At 42.7% G+C, this 24,877-nt stretch overlaps 1 protein-coding gene and 1 pseudogene across 1 annotated transcript; both read right to left on the reverse strand.

Moving 5' to 3' along the window:
- Positions 1–12,313: 12,313 nt before the first annotated feature.
- LOC119321303 lies at positions 12,314–21,020 on the reverse strand (annotated as a pseudogene).
- Positions 21,021–21,147: 127 nt separating this feature from the next.
- Positions 21,148–22,817, reverse strand: LOC119323546. The gene has a single exon (XM_037597230.1). The coding sequence runs from the start codon at positions 22,732–22,734 to the stop codon at positions 21,580–21,582; it is 1,155 nt and encodes a 384-aa protein (XP_037453127.1). The 5' UTR covers positions 22,735–22,817; the 3' UTR covers positions 21,148–21,579.
- Between the last annotated feature and the right edge of the window lie 2,060 nt (positions 22,818–24,877).

Here is a 24,877-nt window from a genome sequence, read left to right on the forward strand (position 1 = left end):
CGGCGCGCCCTCCGCCGCCTTTGCCGCCCTCCGCCGGCCAGCCGCGGCCACCGCACGCCCCGCTGGTCCCCGCCAACCGTCTATGCCCCCCGAGCCCCTCGCCGGAGCCGCCGCGCCTCGCTGGAGCGCCGGCGCCCCGCTCCGCCGCCCGTCGACCTCGCCGGCCCTGTCGCCGCCCGGCCCTCTAACCGCCGTCGTCGGTCGCCTCCTCGCCAGATCCGGGCGGGTGGACGAGATCCACCTGTCCCGCAATCCAAACGCGCCCTTCCGATCCGGATCCCTCCGTCCCGCTCGTCCTCGTCCCGTTGACTTTCCGGAGTGGTAAATTTCTACCAAGTCCCAGTTATTTTTAGCATACTTCTTCGCATCATAACTCCGCATCCGTGGCTCCGTTTTGGGCGTGTGGCATATCAGATTGTTCGCCGCAATGAGTACTTCAATTCATTAAATTGCACCATGTTCATTTGAGGTCATCTTGATGCCCTAATCATCGTTGCAAGAGTGCTATATGATGTTAACCTGCTGAGACTGTTATAACTTGTTGTTTTGTCTTTTTCATTGCATTTTATGTGTGCCGCCTATGAACTTGAGCCCTACATGTGTTTTGAACTATGTCATGCTATCTTCACAGTGGTGTAATCCATGTATTTTTGTGAGTCTTGTAGTGAGTGCATCGAGCTTGTTAAGTAGAGTACTTGTTGTTGCTGTTTTGCTAGGCTGATTCTGTTATAGTATGATGCTATGTAAACCTGCTGCTACAAGTCATTCTAAGCATAATATGGAGATGTTCACTAAGGATGTTTTGTTATACATGTCATGCTCTATCCATTCATGCCCCTGATTGAATTTATAGCCTACTGTAACTTGTTGTTATCTTGCTCCAAACTTGCGAAATAATATTGTTGTCATCCTGGTAACATTAAGTTCAATGTTGCCATGATTGTTGTTAGTGATCCAAGCATGATATGAACTTTCTCTTGCCATTTTTAGCTTCATAAATATGCCTTCTTACTGTTGGTCACCTTTTCATGCCATGTATTGCTCTGTGGTGGGTGGCACAAGCTCGCCAACATGCCTACTTATCATTGTTCCTGCCATGTCTGAATCTGTCATATCATTTGCCATGTTTGCATGGTTGCTACCATATTTTCTGTTGATCTTTGGAATTAGTTCAGTAAGGGAGTTTTGTTATATGTCTTTATTATTAGCATGCCATGCCTTTTTTGCCATGTAGGCTCCTTTAACATGTTATTTTATAGCTCTAAACATTGCAACCTGATGTTATTTCTGTCAAGTCTGAAACTGTTATTATTTGCAATCTTGCCATGTCCTTTTGAGAATGTTATAGTGTTTTCTGGAGATAGCTCAGTGTTCATGTTTTGTCATGCTTTACCTGTACTTCATGAAAATGCCTTTTTTTCTTATGTTGAGATGTTGTAGCATGTTGTTTTGATGCTTGCTAGATGCCTAGTTGCTGTTTTGGACAGCTTGTCCTTTAAACTTGTAGAGTGTATGTGTTGAACCGTTGCTCCGTTTTGAGTGTGCTCTATATGAAACTTGCTTAGCATTGCATGTAGTTTCATATTATCATGTTGCATCCTTGTTTTGAGATGTTTTCTTGATGTTTGGTTGCATTTAGCATCAATGCCATGTTTAACTTGTTTTGCTCATATCTTCTAGGCCGTAGCTCCGAACTAATTGAACTTTATAGGTAACTTGACTAGAATTTCGTGTAGATCATCTTGGTGCATCTTAACTTGATATTTAACAACTTGAACATAATGTTTGTTCAGATCTGAACCAACTTCGAAACTTGCATATGAGGACTTACCGGATTAGTTCTATGTGGTTTCCGGCCTCATTTAAACTTGCCTTGATGTGTTGTTCTTGTTTGCATCATCTCTTGCCATGAGTAGCCTCATCTAGCTTTGTCATGCATCATGCTTGGTTGTGCATCATGTCTTGTATATGTGTGGTGTGTTTACTATGTTGTGTGCTTCTTCTCGATAGTTCCCGTTTCATTGCGATCGTGAGGATTCGTTTGCCTACGCTTGGTTCGTCTTCGTGGCTTCATCTTCTTCATGGACTCGTTCTTCTTCCTAGCAGGATTTCAGGCAAGATGACCGCTACCCTGGATCTCACTACTATCATTACTATGCTAGTTGCTTCGTTCTATCGCTTTGCCGCGTTACCTACCACTTGCTTATCAAGCCTCCCAAATTGCCATGTCAGCCTCTAACATTTTCACCCTTCCTAGCAAAACGATGTTTGGCTATGTTACCACTTTGCTCAGCCCCTCTTATAGCGTTTTTAGTTGCAGGTTAAGTTGAAGATTGCTCCATGGTGGACAGGATTATGTTGGGATATCACAATATCTCTTATTTAATTAATGCATCTATATACTTGGTAAAGGGTGGAAGGCTCGGCCTTATGCCTAGTGTTTTGTTCCACTCTTGCCGCCCTAGTTTCCGTCATATTAGTATTATGTTCCCGGATTTTGTGTTCCTTACGCGGTTGGGTGATTTATGGGACCCCCTTGACAGTTCGCTTTGAATAAAACTCCACCAGCAAGGCCCAACCTTGGTTTTACCATTTGCCTCACCACCACCTACTTTTCCCTTGGGAGTAATTAACCCAAGGGTCATCTTTATTTTAGCCCCCCGGGCCAGTGCTTCTCTAAGTGCTGGTCCGAACCAGAGCCACTTGCAGAGCCACCTTGGGGAAACTTGAAGTCTGGTTTTAGTTGTACATAGTGTTCATCCGGTGTTGCCCTAAGAATGAGATATGTGCAGCTCCTATCGGGATGTCGGCGCATCGGGCGGTCTTGCTGGACTTGTTTTACCATTGTTGAAATGTCTTGTAAACCGGGATTCTGAGACTGATCGGGTCTTCCTGGGAGAAGGAATATCCTTCATTGATCGCGAGAGCTTACCATGGGCTAAGTTGGGACACCCCTGCAGGGTATAAACTTTCAAAAGCCGTGCCCGCGGTTATGTGGCAGATGGGAATTTGTTAATATCCGGTTGTAGATAACTTGACACCAGATCCGAAGTAAAACGCATCAACCGCGTGTGTAGCCGTGATGGTCTCTTCTCGGCGGAGTCCGGGAAGTGAACACGGTTTTGGGTTATAGTTGACGTAAGTAGGAGTTCAGGATCACTTCTTCATCATTGCTAGCTTCACGACCATTCCGTTGCTTCTCTTCTCGCTCTTATTTGCGTATGTTAGCCACCATATCATGCTTAGTCGCTGCTGCAACCTCACCACTTTACCCCTTCCTTTCCCATTAAGCTTTGCTAGTCTTGATACCCATGGTAATGGGATTGCTGAGTCCTCGTGGCTCACAGATTACTACAACAACAGTTGCAGGTACAGGTTATGCGATGATCATGATGCGAGAGCGATGTTTGCTTGTTTTGGAGTTCTTCTTCTGCTTCTTCTTTGATCAGGGGATAGGATCCAGGTCGGCAGCCTGGGCTAGCAGGGTGGATGTCGTTTGAGTTTCTGTTTGTGTTTCATCCGTAGTCGGATGGTGTTCTTATGTAAGATGATGTTGTATTCATGTGGCATTGTATGCCTTATGTATGTATCCATATCTATTATGTAATGTTGATGTAATGATATCCACCTTGCAAAAGCGTCTTCAAGATGCGCTTCTATCCTTGGTGGGACCTTCAAGTTTCCTTTAGGATAGGGTCACATCTTGGGCATGACATGGCTACCTTGATTCTGTCAGAAAATCGTCATTGGATGTACATGCATGAAAGAAAACGTGACCTACTGTGACAAACACGTATTATCACGGAAGTGTATTTTTTTTGTAGTGATGGTCCAGCACGGTGACCATGAGCACCACGTTTGCATCCGCTGGATCTGTTGAAAACCTGCTTTTCAGAGGCTGATACATGATCCAGCGGTTGCGCTGCCGGACATCGCCGGACAGTGACTCCAGCATGCACCATACGAGGGCGACTACCACCGGCATGGCCTTGCAGCCATCATGGAAGACGCGTGCCCTCTCGTCATCCCTGAACATCAGCATGAGGCCTCTAGCATGGTTGAAGAGCACGGGGACACTCTTGAACTGCTCGGCGAGCTCCCTGCCAATTGCCTTCTTGGTTGGATCATCGCTGGCACAGTCGTCTACGGCCCTCTCCAACTGCACATCGGCGGGGGCAGCGGTGGTGCCAGCGGTGAGTGGTGGGTGGTGACTGGTGAGAGATGACAGGCGATGGGAAAGAGGTGCGGTGGTTTTTTGTGCAAGAGACGTAACGGGTAGTGAGTGCGAAAAGGAAAAGGGGGGTTTTCTGGATTCGGTGGGAAAACGAACGGCGTGGCGTTATGGTGCAAACCAGCCACGGCAAACTAACCTAGAGCGAACAGCCGAGCCCGACCCCGTCCTATGCTACATCTTGAGCTTGCGTTGGTTTTCCTTGAAGAGGAAAGGGTGATGCAACAATAGTAGCATAAGTATTTCCCTCAGTTTTTGAGAACCAAGGTATCAATCCAGTAGGAGGCTCCTCAAAAGTCCCATGCACCTACACAAACAAACAAAGAACTCGCAACCAACGCAATAAAGGGGTTGTCAATCCCTTCACGGCCACTTGCGAAAGTGAGATCTGATAGAGATAGTATGATAAGATAAATATATTTTTGGTATTTTATAATATAGATGCAAAAAGTAAAGATACAAATAAAAGTAGATTGAAAGCTTATATGATAAAAGATAGACCCGGGGGACATAGGTTTCACTAGTGGCTTCTCTCAAGATAGCATAAGTATTATGGTGGGTGAACAAATTACTGTCGAGCAATTGATAGAAAAGTGAATAATTATGAGATTATCTAGGCATGATCATGTATATAGGCATCACGTCCGCGACAAGTAGACCAACTCCTGCCTGCATCTACTACTATTACTCCACACATCGACCGCTATCCAGCATGCATCTAGAGTATTAAGTTCATAAGAACAGAGTAACGCATTAAGAAAGATGACATGATGTAGAGGGATAAACTCATGCAATATGATATAAACCCCATCTTTTTATCCTCGATGGCAACAATACAATACATGCCTTGCAACCCTTTCTGTCACTGGGTAAGGACACCGCAAGATTGAACCCAAAGCTAAGCACTTCTCCCATGGCAAGAAAGAACAATCTAGTAGGCCAAATCAAACTGATAATTCGAAGAGACTTGCAAAGATAACTCAATCATACATAAAAGAATTCAGAGAGGATTCAAATATTTCTCATAGATAAACTTGATCATAAACCCACAATTCATCGGATCTCGCCAATCACACCGCAAAAAGAGTTTACATCGAATAGATCTCCACAAGAGAGGGGGAGAACATTGTATTGAGATCCAAAAAGAGAGAAGAAGCCATCTAGCTAATAACTATGGACCCGAAGGTCTATGGTAAACTACTCACAACTCATCGGAGGGGCTATGGTCTTGATGTAGAAGCCCTCCATGGTCGATTCCCCTCCGGCGGAGCGCCGGCGAAGGCTCCAAGATGGGATCTCGCGAATACAGAAGGTTATGGTGATGGAAATTGTTTTTCGTTGGCTCTCTGGATGTTTTCGGGGTTCGTGGGTATATATAGGAGGAAGAAGTACGTCGGTGGCTGCTCGTGGGGCCTAGGAGACAGGGGGCGCACCCAGGAGGGGTGGGCGCGCCCTCCTATCTCCTGGCCGCCTCGTTTGCTTCTTGACTTGCACTCCAAGTTCTCCGGATCACGTTCGTTCCAAAAATCACGCTCCCGAAGGTTTCATTCCGTTTGGACTCCGTTTGATATTCCTTTTCTTCAAAATACTGAAATAGGCAAAAAAACAGCAATACGGGCTGGGCCTCCGGTTAGTAGGTTAGTCCCAAAAATGATATACATGTGTAAAATAAAGCCCATAGACATCCAAAAGTGGTAATATAATAGCATGGAACAATCAAAAATTATAGATACGTTGGAGACGTATCAAGCATCCCCAAGCTTAATTCCTGGTCGTCCTCGAGTAGGTAAATGATAAAAACAGAATTTTTAATGTGGAATGCTACCTAGCATAATTCTCAATGTAATTTTCTTTATTGTGGCATGAATGTTCAGATCCAAATGATTCAAAATAAAAGTTCATATTGACATAAGAAATAGTAATACTTCAAGCATACTAATCAAAGCAATCATGTCTTCTCAAAATAACATGGCTAAAGAAAGTTATCCCTACAAAATCATATAGTCTGGTTGTTGCTCTATCTTCATCACACAAAGTATTTAATCATGCACAACCCCGATGACAAGCCAAGCAATTGTTTCATACTTTAGTAATCTCAAACCTTTTCAATTTTCACGCAATACATGAGCGTGAGCCATGGACATAGCACTATATGTGGAATAGAATGGTGGTTGTGGAGAAGACAAAAAGGATAAGATAGTCTCACATCAACTAGGCGTATCAACGGGCTATGGAGATGCCCATTAATAGATATCAATGTTAGTGAGTAGGGATTGCCATGCAACGGATGCACTAGAGCTATAAATGTATGAAAGCTCAACAAAATAAACTAAGTGGGTGTGCATCCAACTCGCTTGCTCACGAAGACCTAGGGCATTTTGAGGCAGCCCATCATTGGAATATGCAAGCCAAGTTCTATAATGAAAAATTCCCACTAGTATATGAAAGTGACAACATAGGAGACTCTCTATCATGAAGATCATGGTGCTACTTTGAAGCACAAGTGTGGTAAAAGGATAGTAGCATTGTCCCTTCTCTCTTTTTCTCTCGTTTTTTTCTTTTATTATTTTTTTCTTTTATTTTTTTTCTCTTTTTTCCCCTTTTTTTTCTTTGGCCTTTCTTTTTTTTGGCCTTCCCCCTTTGTTTTTCTTTTGTAAAGTCCGAAGTCTCATCCCGACTTGTGGGGGAATCATAGTCTCCATCATCCTTTCCTCACTGGGACAATGCTCTAATAATGAAGATCATCACACTTTTATTGATTTACAACTCGAGACTAGAACAAAATATGACTCTATATGAATGCTCCGGGGGTGTACCGGGATATGCAATGAATCAAGAGTGACATGTATAAAAATTATGAAGGTGGCCTTGCCACAAATACGATGTCAACTACATGATCATACAAAGAGCAATATGACAATGATGATGCGTGTCATATAAACGGAACGGTGGAAAGTTACATGGCAATATATCTCGGAATGGCTATGGAAATGCCATAATAGGTAGGTATGGTGGTTGTTTTTAGGAAGGTATATGGTGGGTGTATGGTACCGGTGAAAGTTGCGCGGCACAAGAGAGGCTAGCAATGGTGGAAGGGTGAGAGTGTGTATAATCCATGGACTCAACATTAGTCAAAAGAACTCATATACTTATTGCAAAAATCTACAAGTCATCAAAAACAAAGTATTACGTGCATGCTCCTAGGGGATAAATTGGTAGGAAAAGACCATCGCTCATCCTCGACCGCCACTCGTAAGGAAGACAATCAATAAATAAAATTGTGCTCCAACTTCATCACAAAGCGGTTCACCATACGTGCATGCTACGGGAATCACAAACTTCAACACAAGCATTCTTTAAATTCATAATCACCCAACTATCATGACTTTTAATATCACAACCTCCATATCTCAAAACAATTATCAAGTATCAAATTGATCATAGCATCCAATTCACTTCCTATGATAGTTTTTATTATACCCAACTTGGATGCCTACCATTCTAGGACCAATTTTATAACCATAGCAAATCCCATGCTGTTTTAAGAGACTCTCAAAATAATATAAGTGAAGCATTAGAGACTAGCAATTTCTACAAATTAAGCCACCGCCGTGCTCTAAAAGATATAGGTGAAGCACTAGAGCAAAAACTATCAAGCTCAAAAGATATAAGTGAAGCACATAGCATATTCTAATAAATTTCTAATCAAGTGGGCTTCTCCCAAAAGGTGTGTACAGCAAGGATGATTGTGGTAAACTAAAAAGTAAGGACTAATATAATACACGACGCTCCAAGCAAAACACATATCATGTGACGAATAAAAATATAGCTCCAAGTAAAGTTACCAATGAACAAAGACGAAAGAGGGGATGCCTTCCGAGGGCATCCCCAAGCTTAGGATTTTGGCTATTATTGAATATCTTGGGGTGCCATGGGCATCCCCAAGCTTAGGCTTTTGCCACTCCTTATTCCATAGTCCATCAAAGCTTTACCCAAAACTTGAAAACTTCACAACACAAAACTCAACAGGAAATCTTATAAGCTCCGTTAGTGAAAGAAAACAAAACCACCTCATAAGGTACTGTAATGAACTCATTCTTTATTTATTTTGGTGTTAAACCTATTGTATTCCAAGTTCTCTATGGTTCATACCACTTAATACTAGCCATAGATGCATCAAAATAAGCAAACAACACACGAAAAACAGAATTTGTCAAAAACAGAACAGTCTGTAGAAATCTGTAACTAACACAAACTTATGGAATTCTAAAAATCCTACCAAACTAGGAAGTCCTGTAAAATTTATCTATTGATCAGCAGCAAAAAGAATAAACGCAAAAGCAAGTTTCTGTGATTTAACAAAACTAATTTTGTGCGCGTAAAGTTTCTGTTTTTCAGCAGAATCAAATTAACTATCATCATAGGTTATCCTATAGGTTCTACTTGGCACAAACACTAATTGAAACATAAAAACACATCTAAACAGAAGATAGATTCAAAATTTATTACTAAACAGAAACAAAAACAAAAAACACAAATAAAATTGGGTTGCCTCCCAACTAGCGCTATCGTTTAACGCCCCTAGCTAGGCATAAAAGCGAAGATAGATCTAAGTAGTGTCGTCTTTGGCACTCAATTCCTCAATAGAGCACTTATAATCTTTAGGGATTTCTCCCTTTTTAGCAATGATTAAACCTTTAGGCAAAAATTCAAGAAATTCGTTTGTAGCAAAAGGATCCTTAACGATAGAGAGATAATTGGGATGAACACTTATGGATTTGAGATCTGTGTCTCCCTTACTAGAAGATTCACCCTTATTTTTAGAAACATAAATAAACTTGGCAGTTTTGGTAGGGGGTTTTGGAGTGTTTTTCATGGAAGAAAACATAGAACCTAAGTTGGTGATGATATCCTCAAGTTTACCGATTCTTGCAGAATCTAGATCTATTTTTTCATTAACTATAGGTTCTTTCTCTTTAAGATTTTTTAAAGTAACTCCAACCCTAGATCCATATTGGGTAATGTGATTATGAATCTTTTTATCCAAATTTTCAATCAACTCAACAGTGGCAATTTTATTTTCAATAATCTCAAGCCGTTGGTGGGCCAAACAAATCTAACATAGCATTATAAGCATCAAACGTATGGCTACTCAAGAAATCCCCTCCGGTAACGGTATCAAGAACACATCTACTCCAAGGAGTAATGCCTACATAAAAATTGCAAAGAAGAACGGAAGTAGAAAGCTTCCTAGTAGATCTATTTTGAGCATTGCAAATTCTATGCCAATCATCTTTTAAATTTTCTCCCTCCCTTTGCTTAAAATTGAGAATTTCATGTTCGGGAGTAATAACAAGGATAGGAGGACTAGCCATAATGACAAGGTAAACGACCTAACACGCGAGCAAACGGAAAAAGGCGAGAGAAAAAGAGAGAGAGAAGATTGGAAAAGAGAGGCCAAATAAAACGGCAAGGGTGAAGTGGGGGAGAGGAAAACGAGAGGCAAATGGCAAATAATGTAAATGCGAGGGAGATGAGTTTGTGATGGGTACTTGGTATGTCTTGACTTGAGCAAAGACCTCCCCGGCAACGGCGCCAGAAATCCTTCTTGCTACGTCTTGAGCTTAAGTATTTCCCTCGGTTTTTGAGAACCAAGGTATCAATCCAGTAAAAGGCTCCTCAAAAGTCTCACGCACCTACACAAACAAACAAAAAACTCGCAACCAACGCAATAAAGGGGTTGTCAATCCCTTCACGACCACTTGCGAAAGCGAGATCTGATATAAATAGTATGATAAGATAAATATATTTTGGGTATTTTATAATATAGATGCAAAAAGTAAAGATGCAAATAAAAGTAGATTGAAAGCTCATATGATAAAAGATAGACCCGGGGGCCATAGGTTTCACCAGTGGCTTCTCTCAAGATAGCATAAGTATTACGGTGGGTGAACAAATTACTATCGAGTAATTGATAGAAAAGCGAATAATTATGAGATTATCTAGGAATGATCATGCATATAGGCATCACGTCTGCGACAAGTAGACCGACTCCTGCCTGCATCTACTACTGTTACTCCACACATCAACCGCTATCCAGCATGCATCTAGAGTATTAAGTTCATAATAACAGAGTAAGCATTAAGAAAGATGACATGATGTAGAGGAATAAACTCATGCAATATGATATAAACCCCATATTTTTATCCTCGATGGCAACAATACAATACGTGTCTTGCAACCCTTTCTGTCACTGGGTAAGGACACCGGAAGATTGAACCCAAAGCTAAGCACTTCTCCCATGGTAAGAAAGATCAATCTAGTAGGCCAAATCAAACAGATAATTCAAAGAGACTTGCAAAGATAACTCAATCATACATAAAAGAATTCAGAGAAGATTCAAATATTTCTCATTGATAAACTTGATCATAAACCCACAATTCATCGGATCTCGACAAACAAAACGCAAAAAGAGTTTACATCGAATAGATCTCCACAAGAAAGGGGGAGAACATTGTATTGAGATCCAAAAAGAGAGAAGAAGCCATCTAGCTAATAACTATTGACCCGAAGGTCTGTGGTAAACTACTCACAACTAATCGGAGGGGCTATGGTGTTGATGTAGAAGCCCTCCATGGTCGATTCCCCCTCCGGCAGAGCGCCGGCGAAGGCTCCAAGATGGGATCTCGCGGATACAGAAGGTAACGGTGGTGGAAATTGTTTTTTGTTGGCTCTCTGGATGTTTTCGGGGTACGTGGGTATATATAGGAGGAAGAAGTACGTCGGTGACCGCTCGTGGGGCCCAGGAGACAGGGGGCGCGTCCAGGAGGGGTGGGCATGCCCTCCTATCTCCCGGTCGCCTCGTTTGCTTCTTGACCTGCACTCCAAGTTCTCCGGATCACGTTCGTTCCAAGAATCACGCTCCCGAAGGTTTCATTTCGTTTGGACTCTGTTTGATATTCTTTTTCTTTGAAATACTGAAATAGGCAAAAAAAAACAATACGGGCTGGGCCTCCGGTTAATAGGTTAGTCCCAAAAATAATATAAATGTGTAAACTAAAACCCATAAACATTCAAAAGGGGTAATATAATAGCAATGAACAATCAAAAATTATAGATACATTGGAGACGTATCACCCTACAGGACGAACGAGCCAGCCAGCGCATCCGAACGAGCCGCCGCATCGGCCGTTGCGTCGTTAACGACCGTTAGCGCCGCGTCGTCACTGCTGTCGGCCCGCAAGTGATTGGCCACGTCAAAACAAGCACAGAAAATGGTTCAGCGTTTTTTGCCACTCTCTTCGGTTCGGTGCAAAGTGTCACGTTTTGTAAAGTGGTGGTTTTTCACAAGTTGTGGCAAAGTGTCACGTTTGGTCAAGACCAGCCCTGTGGTGGTTATTTAACGGCATCAAGTTCAATGCAAAGTGTCACATTTTGTAAAGTGATGATTTTCTGCAAGTTGTGGCATGGAAGTGGTGGTTATATGCATTTTACTCTCCTGAAGACCATCCCTGTGGTGGTTATTTAACGGCATCGACATAATTTGCCATGAACCCTGGCAACTGAATGGTTATTTAACGGCATCGACATAATTTGCCATGAACCCTGGCAACCGAGCACGCAGTGCAAGAGCTCACGTCTTTAGGGCTTGTTTGGTTGCTGGGCTGGAGAAAACCAGAGCAATAAACCCCTATGGGGATTTCCGTGTGTTCATGAGACCCCTCCCATCACGTGAGAGATGTTCATGGATAGAAGGGAAGGTTAGCAAATCTCTCACATACTGTCAAATACTCCCTCCGTCCCAAAATAAGTGTCTTGAGCTTAGTATAAATTTGTAATAGAGCTAGAACAAAGTTTAGACACTTATTTTTGGACGGAGGGAGTATAACACAACAGATCTCATAGATAAGATTTCTACAAATAATTTTGAAAACAACCAAAAAAACCACATGCACATAAAAAAAATCAGAATTCATGTAAATTATAACTAGAATATTAAAAATATATGACAATTTATCCATCCCTTCACCATGGTTCAAATATCAGTCCTAGGATCATTGTTAAAAAGTTTTGGATTATCAAGTTGCCATGTCGGGGACACTTTCGAACAATATGCGCTGCTGCTGCAAGGCGACGGTCACTTAAGTTTTTTCTCCACTCCTCATTGACATAGCGTACCACAACTTCATGTTGCCTGAAATACAAAAAGAAATAAGTTAGCTAGCATCAGTTCAAGGTCTCACTACACTATTTCTTAGTACGATCATATTGACATGGAACAGTATGAGGCAACATATGATGTATGCACTGTGCATAACAAAATTAAGATTGCATTGCTTGCCACAAGACTGTTCAGGAACCCAACCAATATGCTTGAAAATGTGCAATCTGATGGTGCATTGTGCAAATTAACATGAACCCAATCACATGACCTAATCATACATTCTTAAGAAGTTGATCCCCACTACTAGCAATTCTCTCTACATGCGCACTGTCCACGTCATCATGATGACACATCAGCGTTCTCTCAACATATAGCCTCCACCTCAGCAAAAAAATAATCAACAAATTGTTAGGTTTCGATCTGAGCGGGATCGATCTCTGATAAATGCAACTCTATTCATATACCGTGTAGGTTCACTTCGTCTTCTAAGTGATTCTGGAATAAACACCGATCGTGTTACATCCCCTTCCTCTTCTCCATGATATCTGTCATTCACCCGTCTTCCGGTACCAGCTTCTTCTTCCCTCCCCTCCCCTTTATATTCCCCAGCGGGCAGCACTAGCCGGATTGCCAGGAACTTCCCTCCATATCATCTTCTTTATTCCCGTCGTCGCCAGCACAGCTAGGTGCCCCTGCTCCAGATCTGTTAATTTCTTGTGTGTGTCACCTAATCACGGCAAGATTGCTCTATGTTGTGCCACCACACCAGTCTAGGACGGTGTCGCCGGCACCCGCAGCGGCACTTTGATGCCCCACCTCGGCTTCCCCCGACCGCAATGACGCGCTTGGACGGCGCCTCTTCATGCCCGCAGCACCTCCACCATGTCAAAAATGGCTTCTCCCAGCCGACCACTCCGACCATCCGCATCGGCTTCGCCCGGCCCCGGCTGCATTCCACACCCACCCTGCATCATCGCAGCAGTGCCAAGAATCTTGCCGCTGCTTATTGCGTACCCACTCAGTCCGTCCTCCCTTTGCTCTTGCGTGGATCTAGGCGAAGCGGTCGTCGGTAAGCATGGCGTGTCGTGGAACAGGAATAAGATGGGCTCCTTCCTAGTATGTTCTTCCTTTTGGCCAGACCTTCAGAGTGACAATAGCATCACACCGTGAGATGGGATGGGATACTATGTGCTGCCTGACACTTGCTCTTCTCTGTTTTTCCTTAAGTGTGCTATGACGTTCCTTTCACTTAAACTAAACCTCTTTGCATGTTCAGGTTCGGTTCGGGATTTAGAGGCAGCTGCTTACAGTGTCATGCAGTACAAGGAAAAGGGAGTTCATCTGGGCTGTTGACTGTTGTTCTAATCCTTCCTTTTCCTATGGAGTATTTTTGTGCTAAAATATATGTCAGCAGTCATCCGTACGCCCTTTTCACTTAGATTTATAACAGATTCAGTTTTTAATCTGCAGGAAATAATTTGCTGTACAAGAAGCCATGAGAGAACTTTTTTTTTTTTGCACCAGATCATTGGTAATCAACGGCACCACCATTTATTTCGATTATCTTTTACCATCATGGGAACTATATAGGGGAATTTAAAATAATCATAAAGTTTCGTGGATCGTCCATCAACGGGATAGTCTCAAGATCTCCAACTAAGAAAATGGATGGCTTGGGTGGTTTATCCTTATATTGAGGATCAGATTGCTTTTTTTCTTTTTGTATTCCTCCATTTGTAACCTATTAGTATTCCTCGCAAAAAAACTATTAGTATTAACGACCTAACTAATATAATCAGGGAATTTGGAATCCCTCCTTTTCTCCTTTGCTTCTATTTGTTCTTCCAGAATCTTTTAATAAACCTGCGAAATAGTATCTTCCAGAATGCACTCTACTCCCTCTGTTCCTCAGTATAAGACATTTTGTCTCTATATTTAGGAACGGAGTGAGTAGCACAGAAAGAACATTTGCATATGTTGGAATGACATTATGACAACACTATCAACCAGTTTTCGCGGTCTGGGAAGTGTTTCGCTTTTACAAGGATGATGTAATCTGCAAAGCAGTTTGCTCATCCATTCCACTGTGTGATGAAACAGAGAATCAAGTGATACCACTTGAAGACGTTGCTAAGGAGTTGTATCAAAAGCTATGTATACTCAATGATAATTACAAGTCACATTATATTTACGCTTTGGAAAATATAAATGAAAACTGCACGGTTTTGTTAACATGCATGATTGATGTGTTTTTTTTCATAAATAGTTTCCTCTGTCACACACCATTTGTCATTTATATCCATAGTTTCGTTTCATAGCTCTCATCATACCATAGGTTCATAGTAATAAACATATGAAATTCAAATTGGCTTTCCCAACAGCTATCTACTGGTTGATGGTTACAGGCCGCATCTTATTCTTGAAAATATGAGGAGCCAAATATCCATGCTCAAGCTTGGCTTTGTCAAACTTATTTATCGGATGATGAGCAAGGTTGTGAATTAAGGCTTCTAAACTGCATTTTATCAGGGTTGTGCAGTGACATCACGAAACTCGAAGGGCAAACTAGAGTGCATCTTTTTTAGTGTTTAGCTTTATAGATGTCATGTGCTAATATCTACTTGCGACATGCAACAGTGCAAATATGATGAAGGACTATTCCTCGACAACCCCCTTTTTCCTACTCTGTCCTATTTCTACAATGCAATGTCACATAACATAATTTACACTCTTCGATAATCAAGATCGGAAGTGCCTCACATACGATGAAAGCTGGTCCGATTTGGTACGATAGTGCAATCCACAGTGAACCCACCTTGAGCCAGCATTGATCAACGGTGGCCATACTTCTTCGTACAGAAATCGTACATATTTTGTCGTACATGTAGCAATGCTCAATCAAGATAACCTCTCGGTTTTCAAGCATTGGTAACCCAATAGGATCATAGGCCGATATATACTATGTCTATATTTTTAGAAACCCTACTCTACAACCAGTGGCTAAATTACTCATTGGTATCACATTGTTGTTATTGGAATTAGTATCCATTTTAGGATCATATTATATTTTTACATCAAAACCCTTAATGTTAGCTAAGAGTTCCACGGCACCGCGCGGGGTGTCATCTAGTACTAATAACAAGATTAGGCACACACTCGTGCTACGACAAGTTACTTCCCTGATGAGTAAATCATTTGTCAAGCAGATTGCTACAAGTTCATTTGAATGACAACATATCCTAATCAAAGCAACAGAGAAAAGAAAGTAAAGGTATAACATCGTTAAGTAGCTAGGCACTTGGCAAGCTGGTAGTACTATCTCTGCATCCTCTTTCTAATTATAGCTACCAACAAAGCAAGTTCTAGCTTCAGGCCAACTGATTGAACTAAGGTTACAGTCAAGTGTCTAACAAAGATCACTAGCTGGTAGTATATGCATAGCAAAGAAAGCCTAGTAGAAATCATTGGATGACTAGCTAGCATATCATAAGGAACTACATCGTAAAGATGGATACCTTATGATCGCTCAATTGCAGCAATCTCCTCCTCCAACCAAAAAAGCCTAAGCCTTGGGTTCTTGGTATTGATGAAAATCTCTTGAATCATTGGGCATTTGAAAAGTCGCAGCGCCTTCACTTTTTCTGCAACAGATAGCTCTTCAATTGGCTGCTAGAGAACAATTTGTTGATATTTGTAACGATAGGCTATAGATCTTAATGCCAATGCATGCGAGAGCTTTAAGTATAACCATCCAAGGACAAAGGTATGTCTCAGTGCATCTTAAACTTTGTTATCTTGTATAAGTGCTCTCTCTTGTTTAATGAATATAATTTATCTTCTGTTTTTTGGACATAGGTTCGTAATGAAAAAGTGAAACTTTCTTTGCTAATAGAATGGTCTGTCCTATGTAACAAGTATGTCCATAAAAATAATGACGATGCCTCAACTAATTTGTTCGATGATGAAGGGGAAGACCATGAACCTGGAAAAAGCAAGCTTGTCGTAGAGAAACTTAGCGTGATATGCTATGGTGGCGTTGACAGAAAAAATTGCATATACTTCAATGTACTCATTCTCATCTTGTTCATTTGTAGTGTTTGTACATTTATTGTTTCCGTATATATCATCGTAATATAATATTTTAAGAGGTGCAATGGAATGACCATCAGGTCGAGGATTTCTAGGAGCCCAAAAAGAAACTCTGGTTAGTATCTAATCTGAAACTATTCTTCAAAAAATGCATTCAAGTGCAATGACTCCTTCAATGTTCAGCGCTTTCCCACTTAAAAATAAAGAATTTGTTTAAGAAGGCCATAGACGAAAAATATTATCACTGTCGATGAGTGCTTGATATCTTCTTTCTTCTTGTGTTTAGCCAAAATTATCAAGAAGATATAAAGCACTCACCGGCAGTGGTAAAAAATTTCGCCTATGGCCTTCTTGAACAAATTCTTTCACTTTATGTGAGGAAGCGCTGAATATTAAAGCACTCATTGCACTTGAAATACATTTTTTAAATAAAAACTTCATATTAGATACTAACCAGAGTTCCTCCATGGGCTACTAGGAATCTTCGACCCGATGGTCATTCCATTGCATATCTTAAAATTTTATATTAGAATGACATGTATGAAAACAACAAATATACCAACACTACAAATGAACAAGATAAGAATGAGGAGTACGTTGAAGTATATGCAATTTTTTCCGTCAGTGCCATCATAGCAGATTGCGCTAAATTTCTCTACAACAAGATTGCTTTTTCGAGGTTCATGGTCTTTCTCATTCATCCTCGAACAAACTAGTTGAGGCATCGCCATTATTTTTATGCACATACTTGTCCCATAGGACAAACCATTCCATAAACAAATAAAGAAAATCCTCCACTTTTTCATTACGAAAATACGTCCAAAAAAATGAAGATAAATTATATTCATTAAACAAGAGAGAGCACTTATACAAGATAACAAAGTTTAAGATGAACTGAGACATACCTCTATGCTTGGATGGTTATACTTAAAGCTCTCGCATGCATTGGTATTAAGATCTACAGCCCATCGCTACAAATATCAAGAAGAAAGTTATATTGCTTTGATTCCTTTAACTCTTCATCCAATTTTGCAGCTTGCTTCTTCCAAAAATCTATGTAGTCCTCGAGAGCCAAAGCGACATGGTTGTGCTTCCTATTTTTCATCGGCTCCACTCCCTTTTGTTCAGAGTTAGCTGATGTCGCACGCTCAGTCTCTTCTTGACGCCCCTTGGTCTTGCAAATCAGAAGACGACATACCAGCTTCAAGATTGGTAGAGGAGAAAGGGACATCATCCGTAGAGGAATCCATAGGAGAAATTGCGTCACTTGTTAGATCCACTTGCGGAATTGATATAAAGTTGAGATCGCCTGAAGCAACACTTCCTGCTCCAAAAAAAGAAAAATATCAACATATTAGTAATGTCCAAGGGAGTCTCAACAATAAAAACAAGAAATAAACAGGAACGCCTTCAATGGGAATGCAATCTATGTAGTATGTGCTACTGTAACTTGCTTATAATCATGTGTGTTCGAAGCAAAGTAGATTACAGGGGTCCTACTTAAGTTAACTGAAATAACTAACACTAGTTGTTTGCAAGATAACCTAGATTGAAACTAAGTAAACTACTTGTCCTTAATTTACTATCTCCCATTCCAGAAAGAAAGAAAAAGAACACCTCAAACTGGACCTAAGTCCCTTCAAAGATGAAGACATCGTGTAGGATTCATAATTGTGAGGTGAAAGCAAACGATGCATATACTCCTTCCGTCCCAAAATTCTTGTCTTAGATTTGTCTAGATACGGATGTATCTAACACTAAAATGTAACTAGATACATCCATATCTAGACAAATTTAAGACGAGAATTTTGGGACGGAGGGAGTACTATTTTTGCTAAACAATTTCAGAACACATAATAAATGCAAGACGCGCATGAACATAAGCAGGAACATAAGAAGATGAAGTGCATTAGCTACTAGGCTAGGAAACACATGATACAAGAAACATACCTTCATGCAGGGAAGCCAATGCCTTGAAGAGCATGAATGGCTTCAAACAGAACTTCTTTACCCTCGGATGGTCCTATTGAATGCAGCAACATTGTATGGTTAGGATCAATAAAACAATGCCTTGAAGAGCATGAACGCAGTGAACACACGATATATCAAGAAAAGAGCTAACCTTAATAAGCTTATCCCATATTACAGGTTCAGCAATGATTATGCAAAGTGTATCATCCCATCCTGTGTCACTCTGTTTCCGACAATCTCTCACTGCCTTGTAATTTCCTTCTCCTTCTCTTGGATTTGTTGCTTGGTAAAATGAGCTAGTGGAAACTTCTGATTGAATGTATTTGTAATGCTAGTCCACCCTTCAGCCAACCACCCATTTTGACCTCTATAGATGGGATTGTTGTGGTCAAGCATTATATCAACAAGACCTTTCTCATATGCATGGTCCCAAGACGCCCTAGGCGCTGCCATAGATTACGTTGTGTATAAACAGAATTAAGAACATTCTGCATGACAGTAACAGAACAAACACATAATTAAGAGCAGTAGTTTTGCAGAATTTAAGCTTCCTCAAAGATAGTGTAAAAGGGATGATTGCGTCATATACCTTTCTTGTTCCGAGTGAAATATTCTCAATGAACGACAAATTGAAAGGCACCAAGCAATTGAAAACAACGTCTTCGGATAAAGCAAAACACTTATAATGTCAAGGCACCTACATTCGACACATGATTAAATACTTATCAGTTTGTGGCACAAAGGATGCATATAGTATTTTTGCTAAACAATTTCAGAACACATAATGCATTCAAGAAGCGCATGAATATGCACTGGCTACCACATATTACAGAACAGATTGCTAAGCAATAATAATACCATCTGAGAACCAGTAGGTAGCAGCCTAGGAATAGAGTAAATACAAACATAGTGACATTCTAATAACATCAATGAATATGAAACTTGTGTGAATCAACATCAATGAATTTCACACCAAGTACAACCTATCAAATGCTGGTAGTACAGAGTGCACAAGAAACTACAGAAGCTACATGTGTGCCAAGTAATCATAGATATTTCTATATTTTTAATCTGCCATAGAAAAATGTAATATCCAACAAATGACATGTTAACAGCAAGCTAGCAGAAAAACAAACCTATAGGAAGTTGACTGAACTAAACCTGCACAAAGCTGGCACTCAACACTCAGTTGTTCATGTCCTAAACGACATAGTAATTACCACTTTGGCACTCCGCCAGAACACAGGTTAGCAGCGATTACCCATCACTAATTCTTCCAAGTTATGTCAATATACGTACTAGTATGACTAAATAATTATCTATCTTACTGCTCCCACTTGTCATTTTGATGGCAGAAAGAAAAACACCAATCATCAATTCAGTCTTTAGTGGCAAGGAACAACAATTTTTCTTCCATAATAATTTGTTGGGATCTTCCATGAGAACAAATCAAGCACGCTAGGGGCTAGGGGGAGTTGCAAACAAAATAAAGCAGACCAAAGAGGAGGTTTTTGGATCTGCACAGAGCTCATCTTGTGTCCGCGAATGGCAGGGAATGCATCACCATGGAGAAGAAAAACACTCGGGTAGAAGAGGAGGAGGGGATACCTTGGTGAAAGAGGATGACCTCCTGGCCGTCGTCTTTGCCGGAGGTGAGGGAACTTCAAGGCGGAGAGAGATCTAGAGGTGACGACCTCGGTCGCCGTCGCCCCCGCCAGAGGGGCGGAGCGTGGAGGTGGAGGGAGATGGGGGGTGCACCACTTCCAGTTGCCGGAGGAGGGCCGGGGGACGGTGGAGCGTTGGACGAAGAAGGGCGGAGCGCTGGACAGCGGAGGAGTTCTAGATCTGGTCGCCGCCGCCTCTCGTTCACGAGACCAAGCGACGAGGGTTTTCTCCCTGACCTCACAAGGCATGGAAGCGTCACACGGGGAAAGGGTGGGGCTGCCCCTGTCTCTTGGGCCTCCAAATGCGCTGGTGGATCGCCCGGGGAAAATTTAGTCCGTGGTTTCTTGGCCCGAGGAAAAGCCAAGGATTCCCCCAGGATCCCGTATTCCCGTGAAACCAAATGAGGCCATACTGAACAATCCTTCCCTCTGGAGCATCTTCGCCACTGGGGCCTGGGACGCAGGATGTACAGTAGTAACCATTGTGTCGACGCCAATCACGGTGCTGAGGAACTGGGAGATCGGACGAAGCTTCCCCCAAGGACTACTCCAGAGTAACAACCATCTCAAACGTGTAAACAGATCAGCAAAATATATCGACTTACCATACCAGTTGTGGCCTATGAGGAGCTTCAGCTCACACCATCAGCATCGACACAGCGAGAGAGTGTCAATTCTGAGCCAGCCGAGTTTCAAATAAGCCCAAAGATTCAGTACAGGTCAAAACTGAAAAACATAGCAACTATTAACAGGATGCATCAAGTTCAGTACTCACATTGGTTGTCAAACCAAACTTAGTGGATGACCTGTTCCATCTCCATTTACCGTAACAGGTGATGCAGCACTCAAACAATGATTACATTTATCAAGTCCTAACTCATCTAGCTGAAGAAAATGCTCAGAGACAAATTCCTGGTTCAGAGAAGAAAAAGGCTGACCATGGAGAAGGTTGAGATTTATGTATGATGGATAGCTCACCCTCACCCATGCAGTGACTGCAAATATGCAAAGGTGATTAGGTGAATATATAAGCATGTAACATTGAGATTTTCATGTTCAAGTGCAAAAACCAATGAGCCAACCATCTTTCCCACAATTCTAGCATCCGGCATACAATGCACTTAAACCATGACGAAAGCCCATACAACTCCAAAACAAACAGAAGTTGTGTTATCCCTGCAAACTCATCCAAGAGTTCTAACATGGTACCTTTCATTTCAGAATCCAAACCTAGCTGCATTCCGTTTCAAAAAAAAACCTAGCTGGATAAATGGTAGCCTCAAGCTGGGCACTATAAGTTAGTACTGTAGCACAATGAGTTTCATCAGAATTCAGGTGCTAGCAGCCCAAGTTGCAGAGTACGCATCAGGAGTTTCCGAATGCGGTAATAAGAATGAAACATTGCTGCCATTTAGATGGTTAGTGCAGATTCAGAACATGTGAACCTACAGCAGGATCCTTCATACCGCAACTTCAGCTGGCGGTTTCCCTTGGCAAGCAGCTGCGTAGGCTTCAGCAAGGCCTGGAAGAACATGCCTATGAGCATCTATATGCCTGCGCTGAAATGTCTTCTCACTAGGCGTGATCATCGTGTAGAAGCTCTGATCTTTCTGAATCAATCCTTTCTCCTGGAGCACCTTCATCACATAATGCCGAGGGACCAGTCGGCACTTCAGGCTGTACATCACGATTGAGGGCCTGGCAAGGATGTACCTGGTGTCAACACCGACCACCTTGGTCAGGAACTCCTTAGCACTGCGAAGCTTCTCCCCAGAGATCCTCAGCACCGTTGGGTTGATCCTCACCACGTTGGTCACCTCAGCCTCAGACCACCCAAGAATCTCCTCGAAGAGCTTGAGCTTGGCTGCCATAGTCTCGGCCCCAAGGCCCGTCGTCGTGGTCACTGCCTGCCTGAACACAAGCGAACCGCGAGGCACGCCGAGCTTATCAGCTCGCTCCAGGATGGACATTACGGTCTTGGGGCTGCTGGTGAGCAGTCTCGAGTTGGGCACGCACATCTTGGCAATATCGTCGGCACTTAACCCACTCTCCAGTAGCACCGCGATGTTGGGCTTGACCACCCGCTCGAGGTCCGACGTGAGGAGGTAGTAGTTGCGCCTGAGGATGCGGATGAACTTCTCCGGCGACCCCAGGAAGGGCAACCAGAACCCGAGCTTCTCCTGGATGCTGATGGAGCGGAAGACGCCGGGGGCCATGCGGAGGAAGGACCGGACGTGGTCCTCGGAGAGGCCATAGCCGCGTAAGGTGGCGACGCGGGCCTTGAGGGTGTTTTCGACGCTGCAGTTGAGGATCCGCGGGTCGCGGGCGACGACGTGGGCGATGTCGGCCTTGGAGAGGCGGAGGGTGGGGCCGGCGAGGTAGGCGAGGACGGAGTCGGCGTTGGAGGTGGACTTGCAGTGGGAGACGTGCTTGGCGGCCTTCAGGGCTTGCTCCGGCGTGAGGCCGCAGGTGGTGACGAGGTAGTCGTCGACGGCGAAGGGGTGCGGCGGGGCGTCGGTGGCGGCCGAGGTGGATAAGAGGGCGCGACGGAGAGAGAAGATCACGGGTGAGGCGGGGAGACGGAGCGACAGGAGTTGCTTGTGGAAGAGAAGCATCGCGGCGGCGGCGGCGGCGGTGGAGTAGGTATTGCAAGGAGAGTCCGCCGCTCCGTCTTTGACCTCTCGCGGCCTCGCCGCAGAACCACTTTAATCCTACAATTTGTTGGGCCGGATTGGGACAACGAAAGCTCTAGTCCAGTTCACTCTTGGGCCTAAAATGACACCACTTTATTCCTACACAAGTTGTTTACTCTCCTACGTACAAGGGAATTAGTCGTGATAATAAAAGTAGGAATGCTGTCACTAGAACGGACCATCTATGCATAGTCATCTCAGGTCCACGCATGTTGAAGATAGTTGTTATAAAATTGATAGAACCTAAAATTGATGAAATACCTGATAGATGAAGACTAAAAATTGCTAAATCAACTGCTCCTCCAGAATGGCTGGTAATACCACTTAAGGGCGGATAGACTGTCCACCCAATGCCGTTGCCCACTTCTACTAAGGTTGAGCTTAATAGGAGCAAGAGACTTGGTGGCAACAACCAGAATGATATATTATTTAATCGTGGAAATGCCATGTCAGGTGCACCTATCAGAAACGGGGATCCAATCTCTCCCTACATATTCTTGTTGGCAGCATAGAACTTTTCGTGCCTCATAAAAAGTCAAAATCAGTCTTCGCAGATCAGTGGGATTAAAGTGGCAGAATCGCCACCATCAATCACCCATTTACTCTTTCGTCTTTGCGGATGACAGTCTGCTGTTCGTCAAAGCCAATGTTGAGGGAGCTAGTTTGGTGTCTTCTTTGTTCGATACTTATTGTCAGGCATCTGGGCGGAAAATTAATCATGATAAGTCATCGGTTTTCTTTAGCAAAGGTTGCTCACAGACAGTTAAAGAGAAAATGAAAACTATCATGAACATTCAGAATGAGAGCTTATATGAGAAATACCTGGGCATGCCCACTGATATAGGTTTTGCAAGAATGGGGCCTTTAAGTATTTGAAAGAAAGAGTATGGAGCAAAGTAAAAAACATGGATGGAAAAAAATCTTTCGTCGGGTTGAAAGGAAGTGTTAATTAAGTCCGTTGCCAAGCAGTACCAGTTTATTCCATGTCCTGCTTCAAACTACCCCGAGGATTGTGCCACCACATCAACTCCATCATTCGGAAATTCTGGTGGGGTAGTCGGCGGGGCGAACGAAAAACATGTTGGGTCTCGTGGGAGGTAATGACGAGACCATAATATCAAGGAGGGTTGGGATTCACAGATATTGAGCTTTTCAACCTCGCCCTACTCGCTCAGCAAGCTTGGCGAATTTTGCAATCTCCGGACACCCTCAACGCAAAAAATTTGAAGGCTCTTTATTTTCAAATGACTAACTTTCTTGATGTAGAGCTTGGCACCCAACCTTCTCAAATCTGGAGGGTGATCATAGAGGGAAAGGAAATACTAACCCAAGGCCTCATCTGGCGCACTGGGGATGGACAATCGACACATGTATGGCAACATAATTGGTTCAGATCGCTGTGGTGTTAGAAAAACGATGGAGCGCATGGATGTAGGCAACCAATTATGTTGTGGTGTTAGAAAAACGATGGAGCGCATGGATGTAGGCAACCATAGAAAAACTATGGAGCACATTGGGAGGAACAAAGCCCCATGGCCACTCATTTGTTTATCCGGAGATACTTGAAAGATCTAGAGCTAGCCTCATCCAAACAATCATCCCAGCCTGGGCGCCAACCTCTAGCACAAGCTCGTTCATGAATCCCTCCCCCCACACGACTGTAGCAAGGTCAATGTTGACGCGACTGTATGTAAGAATCTGCAAGTTGGAGCTATCAGTGCAGTTTGCAGGAATGAACAGGGCGTTTATATTGGCTCCTCGGCCTTGATTCTTCATGGTTTGATGGATCCAAATACGCACCATCCTTAGATCCTTCTCCTACGCTGCCGAGGAATCTTGCTCGGGGGCCAAATGCCTTATCGCTTGGAAAAATGTTTGCAAACCCAAAGCTGTTGACCGACTCGGTATTAAAAATCTGCTTCTCCGAAACAATTGTCTCCTCATGAAATTTGCTTTCAAACTTCTCCAAAAAACCATACCTATGGGCCAACTGGTTCTTCCAACACTACTCCCTTGACTTCGCGAATAAGCTTCACAACCCATCCTACCTCTGGACTATCATAAA

Source organism: Triticum dicoccoides, chromosome 6B, assembly GCF_002162155.2.
Source record: "Triticum dicoccoides isolate Atlit2015 ecotype Zavitan chromosome 6B, WEW_v2.0, whole genome shotgun sequence".
In the NCBI taxonomy this organism is placed as follows: Eukaryota; Viridiplantae; Streptophyta; class Magnoliopsida; order Poales; family Poaceae; genus Triticum; species Triticum dicoccoides.